The 16,241-nt window shown below is 55.7% G+C and overlaps 1 protein-coding gene across 2 annotated transcripts in view; it reads left to right on the top strand.

The window, feature by feature from the left end:
- DNAJB12 (DnaJ (Hsp40) homolog, subfamily B, member 12) overlaps positions 1 to 6,388 on the top strand; it is a 22,612-nt gene extending 16,224 nt beyond the window's left edge. The window contains exons 6-9 of one of the 2 annotated variants that reach the window (XM_011927786.1): positions 941 to 1,050; positions 2,529 to 2,701; positions 3,290 to 3,387; positions 4,605 to 6,388. In XM_011927786.1, the coding sequence (XP_011783176.1) occupies positions 941 to 1,050; positions 2,529 to 2,701; positions 3,290 to 3,387; positions 4,605 to 4,634 (411 nt within the window). In that variant the 3' untranslated portion in view covers positions 4,635 to 6,388. Of the gene's footprint in view, positions 1 to 940; positions 1,051 to 2,528; positions 2,702 to 3,289; positions 3,442 to 4,604 lie in introns of both variants that reach the window. The other variant, XM_011927793.1, reaches the window with a different exon arrangement.
- Positions 6,389 to 16,241: the final 9,853 nt, after the last annotated feature.

The raw sequence follows: 16,241 nt of genomic DNA, 5'->3' as shown, positions 1-16,241 counted from the left end.
TTTTTTTTTTTTTTTGAGACAGGGTCTCGCTCTGTCACCCTGACTGGAATGCAGGAGCCTCCCCTCCCAGGCAAAGCTCCCACCTCAGGCTCCTCAGTAGCTGGGACCACATGCCCACCCCACCACACCCAGCTAATTCTTTGTAGAGATAGGGTCTGACTTTGTTGTTTGAGCCCAGGCTGCTTTCAAACTCTTGGGCTCAAGTGGTCCTCGTGCCTCAGCCTCCCACAGTGCTGGGATTACAGGCATGAGCCACTGCCCCGATCAAAAATTTTTTATTTTGTATCTAACAACAGAAGAGTTTTTAACATCACAGATTATCACACAGTGAATAAATTTGTTAATTTTTATTTCTAATTCTTATTTTTTTGTTTGCTTTTTCTGCAACCTAGGACCAGTGCTATTTCTAATTTTAATTGGTAATTTTTATTTTATTTTAATTATTATTTTTTGTAGAGATAGGGGTGTGTGTTGGCTAGACTGGTCTTGAACTCTTGGCCTCACATGGTTCTCCCATGTTGGTCTCCCAAAGTGTTGGGATTACAGGCATGAGCCACCACACTGGCCATAATGTTTACATTGGTAATATATTTGTGTGGTTCAGATTTCAAAAAGTTGTATATACCGCATGTCTCTTTCCAGCCCTGCCTTCCATTCTCCTGGAGGAAGCAAGTTTTGCTGCTTTTTTTTTTTTGGCATGCTCTCAAAAGTAAATGCAGACATCTCACTTCCTCCTGTATTTCACACCAGTTGCTGCTTTGTTTTTATCTGAGAAAGCTGTCAGGTGAAGGAGCATCTGTATTTTGGAGCCTCGTGGAGGGAATGGCAGAGTGGTGTCATGTCTCCTCAGGGTCCACTGTTCTAGGGGAGCTGGTGGTGATTATGGCTGATGCCACACCCCACCCAGGTCCAGCAGAGTGACATTGGCTCTTCCCTCCAGGGCGGGCTAGGGGTGTTTGTGCAGCTAATGCCTATCCTCATCCTGATCCTCGTGTCAGCTCTCAGCCAGCTCATGGTCTCCAGTCCACCCTACAGTCTGAGCCCAAGACCGTGAGTACCTGGGTGAGGCTGGGCCATGGGCAGACAAGGGGCTTTAGATTCTCAGCCCTGTTAGGGGCTTTCTTTCGCATCCTGATCCAGCCAGTGCACGATCATAATGCAGAAACCTGGCTTCGAATCAATAAAATATACTTTCTCTATTCAACTAGGACTCTTAAGCTTTTTAGGATTATAGTCCCCTAAGAAAATGCAGCTAGAGCTACAGAACTTTTCCCTAGAACTATGCACACATTCGCGCACACACATACACACACGATACACATGCACACACACACACACAATACATACACACATGCACGCACACACATCCACACAGAGTTTTGCATATAATTTCAGCAGCTTTGTGACTCCTTCCTGCCCATCTCCCCTGCCAACCCTGACGAAGAACCTCTGCTCCTCGGTTCTGGTTGGGCTTCCTGAGGCTATGGAAAGAACAGGGCACTAGAGTCAGACACAGCAAGCATGGCTTAGAATCCCAGCTTCTCCACTAAGAAGCTGTGTGACCCTAAACAAGTTACGTAACCTTGGTTTCCTCACCTATAAAATGGGAATTATAACATCCACCTGCTGTGGAAATTAATGAATAATGCATATAACATGTCTGGTCCATTAGAAATGCTCAACAATATTTGTTTAATGAATGCTTGGTCTCAACTGCCAGGAGTGAGCTTGAGGATGTTTTGTGACCCGTTAGGGTGTCAGCTCCCCTCGTTGATGTCCAGCATCTGGCCCAGGGTCAGCTACTCAGCTACTCAGTGGGTGGATCCCCCTCTCCCCAAAGGTGGCCGCCTCTGGCTGGGAGCTGGAATGACCCTTCTCAACCAGCAGGGGGCAGAGTCAGTCCACTGGACCCTGGCCGCTGGCTCAGGCTCCCTGTGGCCAGATGCCAGCGCTTTTCTCTGCAACTGGAGACATGCGAGGAGCAGAGGACTAGGGCGGGGACTGTTGTCCCCAGAGCACTGGTCCTGTCTGGGTGTCAAGGCTCTTCCCACAGCTGACAGAGCCTGTGATTGGAGCTGGGAGAATACGGCTCCCTGGAGCTTTTCCTGTCATTTTGTCCCTAAGCCTCTTAACTCGACACTGGGAACTCCTAGATAGGCAGGCAAGCCTTCAGTAACAATTGGCTTAGGGGATGAATAGGGAAATGGAGGCACAGAGGTGGAGCCCAGATTCCCTCCCAGGTCCCCAGTTCCCCAGGGTGGGCCTCTGCCCAAAGGCCCCAGGTCAGCAGTGTGGTAAGCAAGGAGTCTAAAAGCAGGGCATCCTGTAGTCTGGGCCACGTGTGTGGGAGGACGCTGCCTTTTCCTCAGACCCTCCTTTCAGGGAGTGTGCGAGTCTCTACTCTGGTTTGAGAAGGAACCAACCACTCGTGTGTTTGGTGCGGCACCTCCTGTCATGGGGCCCATCACCCCTAGAGTGCCCTGGGCATGGGAACCCACACCCACTTTGAACCTGGTATTTCTGGCCAGGTCCGTGGGCCACATCCACAGGCGAGTCACTGACCACCTGGGTGTCGTCTACTATGTGGGAGACACTTTCTCCGAGGAGTACACAGGCTCCAGCCTCAAAACAGTCGAGCGGAATGTGGAGGATGATTATATCGCCAACCTCCGGAACAACTGCTGGAAGGAGAAGCAGCAGAGTGAGTGTGGGGAGAACATGGGGGCTGTATTTGGGAGGTGACTGGGGATGAAGCTGGAAAGCAGGGGAAGGAGAGAGCCCTGCTCACCCTGTGCTCTGAGGGCCCAGCCCCTGGCACTGCCCTGCACCAAGCCACCTCCCAGCCAAGAGCTGGTCTCCACTCCTGTGTTTCCCTGGGGTTGGAAGCCAGGGGCCACCTGGTGGTTTCCTCAGGTTCCCGTAAATCACTGCCATCAGCCTGGCGTGTTGGCTGCCAGAGTGAGTGTGTAGAGACAGACTGGAGCGGACAGATCCCCGGCCGCCCTGACTGTGCTCCTGGATCTGTCTGTGGGACCCTGGGGAGGCCTGACCAGGATAACAGGGTCTCACCTTGGCTGGCCTCACTGCATTCTAGAGAAAGGCACCTCTGTCACTCTCTCCCACATAAGGACTGTAGTCTCTGCTCCTCCAGGGTCTTCCTAATGGGAGGCCAGCCCTGCCCAAGCCCCGGGCCTGTGTCAGCCTTCCTCCGCCCTCCAGTCCTTGCAGGCTTCCTCGCAGGCTTCAGGAGGTACTGGGTGCGCGCTAACCCCGTCCCGTTGCTTTGCAGAGGAAGGCTTGCTGTACCGGGCCCGCTACTTTGGCGACACAGATATGTACCACAAAGCACAGAAGATGAGCACCCCCAGCTGCAGCCGACTGTCAGAGGTGCAGGCCTCCCTGCATGGATAGTCCTGGGCCAGCCACGCCACCAAGGTCCAAGTATGAGCCAGGGCTGCCTCCACCCTGCAACTCCTGGCAGCTTTGGCCCTGGTCATGAGGCAGAGGAGGGAGGGGGAGAAAGAGAGGAAGCCTGGTGATTGTGGCAAAGACTCCTGTCCCCAGCCTGACCTCAAGCCTCCAGAGACCGGGCAGCTGTGGGGCCTGCTAGGAAACCAGGGTCGGTTTCCGCCCTCTAGCGACGCTCTCCACCCCTACTCCTGCACTCTCGCTCCCTGGCTCCGGGGGTGTGGGGGACCCCAGAGCCAGGCAGAGTGCGAACTGGAAACTGTTGCTGAGGGCCACCTGGGGCTTCTTGGTCCACTCCAGCCATCAGTCAGCACGGCCCTTTCTCCAGCACAGCAGACTATTGTCCGTACCCTGGTATTCAGGCCATCACATATTGTGGGGCCCGAGAGAGCCCCACACGCACACTGCCTGCCTGATAGCAGGAAGAACCATGTGGGAACAGGTGGGCCAAGGGCCCTTCTCTTCCTCCATCCCTCCAGCGAGGAGGAAATGGAGCAAGATGAACAGGCAGCGGCGAGGTGGGTGGGAGCTGGCAGGCTTGGCGGCGGGAGGGGCCGCGGGCCCTGACCACCCCCCTCTGGTGGGATCTGAGGCACTCTCTCTAATGCCACCACACCTGGCAGCCTGGAAACCACAGGCATCCGGCCCTGCCCAGGCATCTCGCCTGCGGTCTGAGGAAGGGAACAGAAGGTCACGAGTTCAGGGTCAGATGCAGCCGCTCAGCACAGGAGGGGTGGAGGGGAAATGAGAGTTGCTCGTAGCAGGCTCCCTCCTCCTGCAGCCTGGCGAATGGGGGTGCTGGGCTCTGTTCCCAGCGTTTGCCAGAGGTGGCCACTTCGGCCAAGCCCGGAGACGTGTGGGCAGAAGCAGTGAAGGTTCTTCTCTGTGCGGGTGCCCTGTCCACCCCCTCCTTTGCCTGTGTCCTCCCGGCCTGGATCTACGGCTGACTGCCTAGAGGCCATTTGTGTCTGCCTCTGTGCTGCCGCAGGAGGGCAGACCGCAGGTGGGGTTGGTGGGGGTCGAGCGGGCAGCACGGTGCAGTGGCGCAGTGGCAAGGGGGGCTACTTGTGTGGCATAAGCTAGAGGAGCTGGTGCCGCCTGACTGCCGAGCTAACTGTTGCCACTCTCCTCCCCAGACTATGAAATCCCTGGAGAATTTTTGGTGACATGCACTGAGCCAAGGTGATGGACTGTGTATTTGAGGAAAGACATACAAAGAAACAAAATTAAAATGGAATTGGAGGCCGAACGCTGCACAGCTGCCCTCTCTCTCACCCAATAAATGCAGAAAGCTCTTAGGACAGACAGAAAACCTGCCATGGGGCTGCTTCCCTCCCTCCCAGGGCTGGCGGAGGCTCCGCATCGGCTCTCTCCTAGGATACAGAAACCATGGCAACGAAAGTAGAATGTAAAACTCCCAGCAGATATCAGTGGGAAGGGCTGGGGGAGGGGCCATCCAGCTGCCTTTCCTCCCTCACAGGAGCCACCACCAGCCACCTCTCAGGAGAAGCCAAAGGCGCTGGCCAAGGATAGAGAGGAGGAAGAAAGAACTCTCCATAGAATGTAATTTATAGATGTGCGTATATGTATATATATCTATTTATATGTAAATAGGCATATATGAAGATATATATATATAGTCTACTTTTTAAACTCTGCAGGGATTTGGTTAAGTTGTTGAGCTGATTTCTTCCATGTTTTAGAAAATGAGGCCTGTTTGGGGAAGGCACCCTGGTGATGTTTTTGCTAGACATTAGCTATAGCTGACAGCGTAAGGAGAGTCACGTCAGAGCTTTTCACGGCCCCCCGAAACCCCAACCTGGTTTTGATGGCAGCAGTAATCATGATAGTGTGAACGCGTGAAGGCCTCAGGATAATGGTTAACCTGAAGAGGAGCAGGCCGTGGAGGCAGGTACCAGGTCAGTATTGAGTCACAGTAGAGGCAGCACAAGGACCTGCTTGGGTGAGACCACCCCTTCCCTCGGAGCAGCGCCAGCGGGCTCTTTGTCCTGGTGCCCAGGAGCCCTCCAGCTCCCTGCCCATGGAAGGGAAGGCCTGCAGAGGGGCCAGGGTCTGCCTAACCACTTCCCCATCCCTAAGCCCCTCAGTGGGCTTTGCCTTATAGGTGCCACAGGGCACAGCTCCATCATTGCCACTGGCTTTTCCTAAGTCCTGCACCAAGCATTTCAGAAGGTTCTTCCTCCGAGTCAGCCAGTGGTGCTGGGACCCCAGGGCAGCCTCCCCAACTCCTGAAGAAAAGTCAGTGCCCGTGGGTGCCTCTCTTCACCCGCTGTGGATGTGACCACCAGGCCTCCTCTTGTACCTTGGACAAGGGATGCACCTGAACCAGAATAGTTTTCTTACCCTCACCTTCGAATGAGGATTTTGCTCAAAACAGCACTTGCTGCCGGGGGGAGGAGGGAGGTTTTCTTTATTCCCACAGTTTCTACTGGGCCTTCCGGAATGACCGTGTTTTCCTGTGGCGGTGAGTGTGTCGTTGAGCCCACCGTCTTCCAAAGCCTTACTTCCCCAAGCTGCCAGCCAGGAGGTGATAACCACCCTCCCAGAGTTTCTCTCGCTCTTTTTTTAAAAGTCCCCCAACAAATAGGATTCTTGCTGGGAAAGGAAGTTTGATAAGGAAATGTCAAATCTGGTTTTTAAACAAGGTCCCACCCTACAATGAAGTGGCCACCTCAGCCCAGAGAGATTATAAGAACTCATGTGGCCAGAGTGCCCCCCCACAGTGGTCCCGGTGCTCTGCCCCCACACCCCGACCATCTGGTCTTGGTAGATGTCCCTAGATGGGCTGAGCCATGTGCAATAAGAACACAGATCCTAAAGGATCCCCCGGAAGCTGTATTCCTTCAATTAGAATTCTCAAATTGTACATGTGTAAATATATGTTTATTATGTGACTGGCCGTGGTGGGTTTGCATTGAGCAGGGAGGCTTAAGGGAGGGGGCTGGGGGCACAAGCCCCTGCTGCTGCTGACACTGTCCAGCCTGTGCCACAAGGAGTTCTAGATGATGAGCCTGAATTTCCCCCGACCCCTGACCCTGGCTAACAGCCACTTAGGTCTGCTGTTCCCGAACTAACTCCATCCAGGCAGAGGGGTGCTCAGGTGGCTGGGGGGCTGCAGGACTTGAGCAGGCTGGGTCCCTGCGGTCCCCAACGCCAGTCCTGGGTGGGCATCTGGGCCACGACCATCACCCTCTGCTTTTCCCTCTCCCACATCGTCCCCACACCCTCATCTGCCATGTGCCTGCAGAGCATTCAGAATTCCCGGCCCCAGCCTGGAGCTCGATCCCACTCAGGACCCAGAGCCTGGGAAAACAGTTTGTTTCCATCGTCCTTCCCACCATCCCCCCCAACCGCCCCCACAGCCCGCCCTCCTCTCCAGGAGGTTGAAAAAGTTAAAAATGTGGCAGCCCGAGTCAGGTCAGGCTGTTGTGAATGGAGCAGCAGATCTGCCCAGGCCTCCCAGAGACAGGGCCTGGCAGCCCTGACTGGCGGACCCAGGCCCCTCCCGCGGCTACGCCAGCCAAAGACAGGCGGGCTGCCCGGTGGTGCCACCACGGCCCCGGAGCTCATTGGCTGCCCCTACCCAGGGTCACCACAGCCTGCCCTGGTGTGCAAGCCGCCACTTGTTAGCTACGGTTGGCAGAGGCATTGCAAGCACCCCCATTCACCCACCTCATCCCCCTGCCCTCCCTGCATAGCTTGGCTGTGAGCCAGAAAAGGTGGGATGCACGCTCTGACTGCAGCAAAAAAGACTTTGACAAGTGTTCCCCACCCACTGTCAGGTGGCAGAACACCACGCCACTACTCCATCCCAGCTCCCCGGCTCTGCCAGCTTACTGCCTTGTCCCTTGCTGCTCCCAGGTCCAGAGAAAAAAAACTGCTCCAGGGACAAGGAGCACACACCCGACCTGCCTGTAACCTCATCCCCACCCCACATTGCTCAGACAGAGTCACCTGGCGTCTGGAACAGGCACACAGCAGTGCCAAGAATCAAGTTAAATAGACTGTTGACATGGTTCAGAAGCAGCACAGCGTCCCTACCAGACATCATGCCACGTGACATGAGCAAGTCAGCTCACTTCCCAGAGCAGGAAACAGGCTTGGGGGAGGAAAGTGGTGCCCAGGGTCTTGAAGAAACCGTGCCTGTCTCGGGTCCCTGTAGCAAAGTGGTCATTCTACAAACAGTTGCTCAGCCCAAATTTGCTGCACTCAGGGAAATCAAACCCACTGGTGTCAGGTAGAATGGGCAGAAGACCCGAGTCCAGGAGGATGGAAAAGATGAAAAGGCCACACTGAGGATGGTGGCACTTCATCTGATGGGCTTGGCCTAGGGAGCAGCTGCCCATTCGAGTAGGAGTCGCCTGGCAGTGACACAGGCATCCATCTGGCTGCGCCAGGAAACGCCATCCTCAGGAGGCAGCGTCACAGCCCCCACGGGGGCTGGGGCTGGATCTTTGCCATTTACTGACTGGGTGACCTTGGGTGTCGCTGAAGGAGTTCAGGAAATGCCACCCCAAAATCTGCCATTTTTGTGTGCTGGTTACTTCAAACTGGGGGTGCCTGAGCAACAGCAAGTATAGGAAGGGCTTTCTCTGAAGTTCCCTCATCTGCCTAAGTTGTCCTGAACCCCCTCCCAGAAATCTTATCTACCAGGGAAGATTGACTCATTGACACCAACTACCTATTATTCTTGGGGCTGCTCAGACAACTGTTACGAACTGAGAGACTGACTTTTTTTTTTTTTTTTGAGACGGAGTCTCGCTCTATTGCCCAGGCTGGAGTTCTGTTGCCCAGGCTGGAGTCACTGCAAGGTCCGCCTCCCGGGTTCACGCCATTCTCCTGCCTCAGCCTCCCAAGTAGCTGGGACTACAGGCACCCGCCACCTTGCCCAGCTAATTTTTTTGTATTTTTAGTAGAGACTGGGTTTCACCGTGTTAGCCAGGATGGTCTCGATCTCCTGACCTCGTGATCCACTTCCCTCGGCCTCCCAAAGTGCTGGGATTGCAGGCATGAGCCAACGGCGCCTGGCCGAGACTGACTTTTTATCTGCATAATGAGATAACTTTTGCTCACCATAGAGTTCTTCCCCTCACCCTCCCAAACTTGCGTTGCCATCACCCACCAGAAGCTCCCAGCCCCTGTTTTTTTTTTTCTTTTTTTTTTAAGGTACAAAGGTTATCCTGGACCCTCCCCCCCCCAGTTCCTTTTCTATAGCTCAAGATGTGATCCTTCTTGGAATCTCGTATTTCATGGGGCTCCCATACCTACGTACATAATTAAATGTGATTTTTCTCCTGTTAACCACTTTATCTGCCCATGTAATTCCTAGCACAGCCAAAGACCCTAGAAGGGTGGAGGGAGCCAGTTTTTGCTCTCCTGTGTCATTTGACCGCCCTTTGCCTCCCTGTCTCATCTGCAAAATGGGAGTGATACAAACACCTACTTCATAGGGTGGTTGTGAGGAGTAAACAAGTTACCGCATGTAAAGCAGTTAGAACAGTGCCTGGTACCTGGTGAGTGTCATTTGGGTGTTTCTTGTTTGTCCTTAGTGGACAAAGATTAGCTGAGCACTGACTGCATGTCAAGTCCCTTCCAAGCAGTGAAAGCTCTAAGGTGACTGAGACAAGGACTGCCCTTGAGTAGAAACCCTGGGAGCAGAGCAGCTGTGAGGGCTGTAGCCAGGGACTCTTGATAGAGGAACTGGTGTTTGTGAAGGAGGTGAGTGCAGGCAGCACTGGGGTGGGGGTGGAGTGGGTGCTCCAGCGTGAGCAGAGGCAGGGAGACCAGAGTGCAGAAGTGAGCATGTTTGGGAGCAAGGCCCAGGCCAGGCCCCCAGTCGATACCTGTCATCATGCCAGGCCCACCCAGTGGCCTTGGGCAGAGAACTTTCCCAGGCATGAATGAGAGACCCTGAGCTTCTCCACTCCTCGCTGCACGCTGTCCACTCAGCAATTCACTCAGCAAGTACTTCTGCACCTTTCTTGGTGGCCTGCCTGCCCTCAGGGAGGCTGCAACTAACCCTAGAAGCTGAGAGAAGGCCATGCAGTGGAGGGGGTAACAGGGCAGACAGGACTGTCACTCCCACCCCAGACCCTTATAAGGAGATGTTTCCCCAGGGACAGGGCCCGGACCTCCTGTCACTCTCACAGCCACTTGGGCATGAAATAAAGGTCCAGGTCTCAGGCAGGACAAGGGGCAGGAGGGCAGGCGCTCTCTAGGACCCCACGGCCAGTCTGCCCAGAGCCCAGGAGTTGGGGCTTTGCTTGGGGAGGGGGAGGGCAGGGCCTGCCACATCTTGTCCACCTTCCCCACCCTCCTACCAATTTGATCTAAACAAAGTCCCTAGGGAGGGAGGGCAGGGCTGCTCCCAGACTGGCTGGATTTTTCCTTGAGGAGACAGGGTGCAGCTCCCCACTGGAGCCCGTGATAGTCAGAGCAGGGATCAGGCCAGGGCCGCAGGGTCCCCGGCTGGCAGTCCCACTACCTAGACTGGATTATTCTCATTTTTCAGATGGACTCAGATGTGGAGGCCCGAGAGCCAGGTACCTGGCAGCACAGGAGGATGCAGTGGGCTCCTTCAGATGGGGAAGTTGGGGCCAGAGGGAGGGAGTGGGGCTCGGCCAGGCCCGGCCTCATTACCTCACACCCACAGCCCAAAACCTCCCCTGCGCTCCTCCTGGCCCCAGGTACCCTGCAGGGCCCTCTCACCCTGACTGCAGCCTGTGGAGCCCCCTCCCTCCACTGTGGAGCCCTGCTACCCTGGTTCCTTTCTGCCTGAGGCTCTTCTCACCCCTCAGGGCCCAACCTCCGGCCACCTCCTCAGGGAGGTCTGGCCTGGCCCTTTCGGGCCTCTCACATCCTCTTCTGGAGGTGTTTGTGTAGTTCTTAGGCAAAGACTTCCCTGGAGAAGAGGTTCAGGGCTGCGGCCCCAGGGCCTGGGCACCACACTCTGGGGTCTCCGTGGGAGGCTGAGGGAAGGAAGGGCGCGTCAGCACTGAGGCACTGTCCCCCTGCAGCATTCCCAGCCTCGCCTACTCCTCTGCCCAGGGTCACCCTAGGGGGCTACTTTGCAGCCATAAACCCGTGCCCTGGCTGGGGGACACTTCTCCCAGATCTTAGAGGGCTAAGACCCGGGGCCGTCAGCCACCGTCTGCGTCCAGCTGGACGGTGGGTGGAGAAAGCAGTCTCTCATGGGATGGGCACGGGGTGGGGGCTTTTTCCTTTTCCCACCTCCTGGGGGAAGCAGAGTCCTGCTGAAAAGGCCCTACGTCTCCTCTCCCGGCATGAGGACGGATGTGCCAGGGGCCAAAATGGGAATCACAAACAGTGGTTATTGAGGGGAGCGCGGACAGCTGTACGAAGAGGTCACCACCCCAAGAGGTAAAGGAGGAGGCTGTCTCCAGCACTCAGGCCTGTGCCAGATGGCACCAGTCACTCCTGGAGTCAGACCCAATTCTGTCCCCGGCCGCCCCAGTGCTGCCCTCGCCACAAGCCCTGGAATCATCTCTGGCAGGCTCTGCCACCTGCTGGGTGCCAGACCATGGCCTGCCTGCAGAAGGTGGCATCATGGACCCTAATTTTGCTTCCAGCCACATGTCAAACAAGCCAGCTACCACCACTGCAGGTGCCACACGGGTGCAAGTCTGTCCATGGTGTTCAGGCTGTGAGTGACAGGCCTTGTGAGGCCACCGCAGGCGCTCAGAGCTTCTTCTCTGTGGATGTCTTTAGTCCTCAGTCTCTCTCTGGTCCCACCTTGGCATGGAAGCACTGAGCACAAAGCCCAAAGATTGGAGTTCCAGCCTCAGCCATGGACATGCTAGGCCAGGAGGCACTTTTCATCTGTATTATTTACTTATGAAATCTTATTACAGTCTGGGTGCAGTGGCTCACGCCTGTAGTCCCAGCACTTTGCAAGGCCGAGGCGGGTGGATCAAGAGGTCGAGAGATCAAGACCAGCCTGGCCAACATGGTGAAACCCTGTCTCTACTAAAAATACAAAAATTAGCTAGGTGTGGTGGCATGCGCCTGTAGTCCCAGCTTACTCGGGAGGCTGAGGCAGGAGAATAGCTTGAACCCAGGAGGCGGAGGTTGCAGTGAGCCGAGATTGTGCCACTGCACTCCAGCCTGGCAACAGAGTGAGACGCTGTCTCAAAAAAAAAAAAAAAAAATCTTATTATAGGCCAGGTGTGGTGGCTCACACCTATAATCCCAGCACTTTGGGAGGCTGAGGCAGGTGGATCACCTAAGGTCAAGAGTTCAAGACCACCCTGACCAACACAATGAAACCTGTCTCTACTAAAAATACAAAATTAGCGGGTATGGTGGCGCATGCCTGTAATCCCAGCTACTCGGGAGGCTGAAGCAAGAGAATCACTTGAACCTGGGAGGCGGAGGTTGCAGTGAGCCCATGCCATTGCACCCAAGCCTGGGCAACAAAATCAAGACTCCATCTCAAAAAAAAAAAAATCTTACTATAATTATCATCCCACAGACGTCACCGCTTCAGTCACTAAGGATGTCAGCCTCTGTCAGCCACTGAGTTTATAGGTATCAGCCCTGCTAGCCTGACCCATATCAACTTTGTACAAATGCCCTACCAGGGGGCTGGGGTCCCTCCCGGACCCAGCCTCACCCCAGGATCGCAAGTCCAGGCCTCTGCTTTCAGGACCCTGGGCCCAACATCCGCCCACTCCCTGCCAGCCTGGCCACGGTGGGGTGGGATTGGAGCCTGGAGGATCGAGTTTCATGTCCTACAGCTGCCCATATTATGAGCTCTGGAGGGTCAGCCTGGGCTGTAACACAATTCAAGGAACTGTTGACTTGGCTCGAGTTTCCAGCCCAGCAGCTGGGAGGGACGCATGGAATGGGGAGCAGGGGCCTCTGGCTCCTCCCACCCCCCAGTGCCTGTTGTGAGAGCTAGAAAAGACTGCTAGACGACCGACTGAGTCCCTCCAGGCGCCACTGATGTCCATGCGGGCACTGGGGACTCTCGCGGCCTTTGGGCAACCCCAGCCAGCTGCCTGACTGCTGGCCTCCTCCCATACCTGTTTGTGCAATCTCAGCCTCCTGCTCCTCCCACTGCCCCTGGCTGGAAGGTGATAGGGAAATGGGTAGCCCTACTCCTCAGCCTGGAAAAGGACGCTCCAGACCCCCAACAGGAGAAGGAAAGTCCCCCTCCTCTCCGCCTCCCTCATCGACTCCTGCCTCTTTCTGTTGCTGGTGTCTGCAGGTGCCAGCACCCCCTGAGTAAACCAGGGAAAACCTGGGCTTGGGCCAGGGCCCCAGACTGTGGCTCCAGGAAAGGACCCGGGCTCCTGGCCAGGCACCCAGCCCTGCATTCACAGGGGTATCAGGAACCAGCCTCCTAAGACCCCTGAACCCCTCCCTTGTCGGCCACTGGGAGTCACACCTTCCCGCATGCTGTTGGGGACTGAGAGAAGCTATGTGGACATCCTACACACGCCTGGAAGTGCCCCACGGGGTTGGCTGTTGCATAGAAGGTTTTGGCCTTGTCCCTTCCCTAAGAAGGGACAAGGGACCTGTGGCCCCACTGAACTCTGCATAACAGACCTCACTGTCAGCAGAAACCAGCGGTTAAGAATTTGAGGATTTTGGCTGGGCTTGGTGACTCATGCCTGTAATCCCAGCACTTTGGGAGGCCGAGGAGGGTGGATCACCTGAGGTCAGGAGTTCAAGACCAGCCTGGCCAACATGGCGAAACCCCATCTCTACTAAAAAAAAAAAAAAAAAAAAAAAAAAAAAAGGTCAGGTGTGGGGGCGGGCGCCTGTAATCTCAGTTACTCGGGAGGCTGAGGCAGGAGAATCGCTTGAACCCAGGAGGCAGAGGTTGCAGTGAGCCAAGATTGTGCCACTGCACTCCAGCCTGGGTGACAGAGCAAGACTCTGTCTCAAAAAATAATGAAAGAAAAGAAAAGAGGGAGGGAAGAAGGAAAGGGAAGGGAAGGGAAGAAGGGAAGGGAAGGGAAAAAGGAAAGAAAAAAGAAAAGAAAGAGAAAAAGGAAGGAAGGAAGGAAGGAGAGGAACGAAGAGAAAGAAAGAAAAGAAAGAAGAAAGAAAGAAAAAGAATCTGAAGATCTCAGCACTGAATGGACAGTAGCAGAACATGATGGGCTTGGGGTCTGATTACTGGGCTGCCTGGAGAAGGCAACAAGGACAACATCCTTGTCCTGAAGGCATAAATCACAGAGTGTTAGAGGCTGCGAAGATGGTTCTCAAACTGTGTCGCCAGAGCCCTGGGCCCCCAGGGGTGTGGGGTGAGAGTGGGAGGGGGGTGCCTGGGGCTCTAGCCCACCTGTCTCAGTCACCCACTGTTATCTCTTCTGTTTAGTGCAGGTGGGATTGTGACTGAAGAAGGGATTCCATGGCCAAAATAAATATTTAAAAACCAGACACATAATCTACCCCCATGATTTTACCACTGAGGAAATCAAGGTCTGGAAAAGAGAAGTGTAAAATGACTGTAAAATGGCTACACAGTCTAAGGTACCTTGGTCTAAGGCCAAGGTTGCCCAGCTCGGTGGTGTTGGAGTTGCTGCCTGGGACACAGACCATCCCCCTGCCTCAACCCTGGGCTGTGGAAAAATAGCCAACACCGAGGATGAGGAGGGCAAAGGTGGGCCGGGAGTGGGGTTTGTCCCCAGCAAGGTCTGGGCCTCAGCCCTGGCTCCCCTGACCTAAGCCCCTAGGGCAGGCCTCAGGGCCAGAAGCCAGGCTGTCCCTGAAGGCAGCCCCAGACCCTGATCCGGGAGGGCAGCGGAGTCCCCTGTCCACTCCTCTGAGCAGCTGAGAGCTCTGCAGGTTGTCACCCTGGCGAGGCCTCTCCACGTAGCCAACAAGCCCCGCCAGCCTGCCAGTTAGCCATCGCCACACTCTCTCCCATTCCTCCTTGCGAGTACCCGACAGTCTGCAGACCTGGGGCCAAGCTTACCTGAGACCCATCCTGGGCTCCTGTCATTATTTCCTGCTGTTCCTGGGCGCTGTCCCCAACCCTGCCCTGTATGGGTAGGTGCCTTTCCTCTCCCAGCCCCAGCCTCTGCTAACCTGTCCACCCTACCCATGTTGACAGGCCCCTACCCTCCCTGGCCGAAGTGGCTCACAGGTCTTCCAGTCAGCCCGGGGCTCTGGATTCTCACACAGCCCCGCCCAGTCTCTCTCCAGTTGAGGTGGACAAGGTGACGCCCTGACCTCAGAGAGCGAGCCGGCCAGGGGCTGGGTCCTGCGGCCCTGACTAGGTGAGACCCTGTCAGGAAACCGAAACAAGCTCCCTACACCTGCCCTCTCACTAGGATACACCTTGCAATGCAGCACCAGGGTGGCCAACCGTCCTGACTTGCCTAGGACTCTCCTGGTGAGCACTGAAAGTTCCGAGTCCCCAGAAATCCCCCAGATCTGGGCATACTGGGACAACTGGTCACTCCACTGGGACACACATCCCAAGGGTCATCACACCTTTCCTGTCCCCACTGAACCAGGTATTTTTTCTTTCCATAACCCTGGTCTCTCACAAAGATAGGGTGGGGCCACAGGCAGTCCCCTCCGCCCATCTGGCTCCCTCCGACTGGACTGAGGCTGGCCACAGGCCCATAGTGCGGTCCGAGGCCTGCTGAGGTCTGCTGAGGAGTTAAGCAGAGGCTCCACAGCCCATCAGAGGCCCAGGCCTGTTTAGGCCCTGTGAGATGGAGAATGGAGGAACCCAAGAAAGGCACCGGGCTCCAACCCAGCCCTGAGTTGTCCCCAGGCTGGGGCAGGCCATTCTGAGGTGATCCCAGGAAGGCAACCCCAGCACGGGAACCAGGCCTGCCTGGGGGCCCACTGAGGCTGCCTCTACCTGTCTGGGCTTGAGGTGAGTCACTTCCTCCCTCAGCTGGTATGTGACAGGGAGGAGAGGGTTGGGGAGGGGGCGGCACATCTAAAAATAGCAGGGCCTAGACTGGTGGAAGATGCCCCAAGAGCTTCCCCTTGGACCAGGGAGGACCCGGCTTCCCATGGAACCGACATCGGCCACGGCCCCCACCAGGCCCTGTGTTAGGCCAGGGAGAGAGATGGCCAAGACCTCCCCCACCCCCGCTTCCCAGGCTCAGACTCCCCTTGAAGGCTGAGATTCAGGAGCAGCGCTGGATAGGGTAGGAGCGTGGAGAGAAGGAGGCCTCCAGCAGACAGTACTTGTTCATTCCCCGCCCTGTGCACACAGAGATGCACGCACACAGAGACACAGGCACGCTCCCTCGCCCAGCCCGGCTTCATGAGTCATGTCCCTCATGCCAGGACTCATCTCCCTGGTCAGCAGGGTGGACTGAGGACCCACTGTGTGCTTGAGCCACACCCTGGAAGACAAGGAAGCCATGCTTATGACCATCCCTGGCCTCGGGGACTCCATATCATAAGAGGCCACTCAGGAAAGAGAAGAATATCCAGGGCAAAAGCAAGAGGCAGGCAGGGGGTGTGTGGTGGATGAGCTGGAGTCCGGAAGACCTGGTTTCAAATCCCGACACTCACCCTTTCTAGCCATGTGACCACAGACAAGCTATACGACCTCTCCCGCCTCCACTTCTATCTATATAATGGATGCCATGTACAGCCCTTGTCATATGTCAGATGCAATCATGCATATAAAGTCCCCAAGCAAACAGAGCTCTTACCACCAAAGCTTATGGTATCAGGCTAGAAACCTCGGGGGCGGGGGTACTTTGAAGATGTCGGTAGACCTTTCTATCCCATGGACTTACTGTGAC

This window comes from Colobus angolensis, unplaced genomic scaffold (assembly GCF_000951035.1).
Source record: "Colobus angolensis palliatus isolate OR3802 unplaced genomic scaffold, Cang.pa_1.0 Scaffold12, whole genome shotgun sequence".
NCBI classification, from domain to species: Eukaryota; Metazoa; Chordata; class Mammalia; order Primates; family Cercopithecidae; genus Colobus; species Colobus angolensis.
The sequence above is the reverse complement of the archived record's forward strand: the minus strand, read 5'-3'. Positions and strand labels throughout refer to the sequence as shown.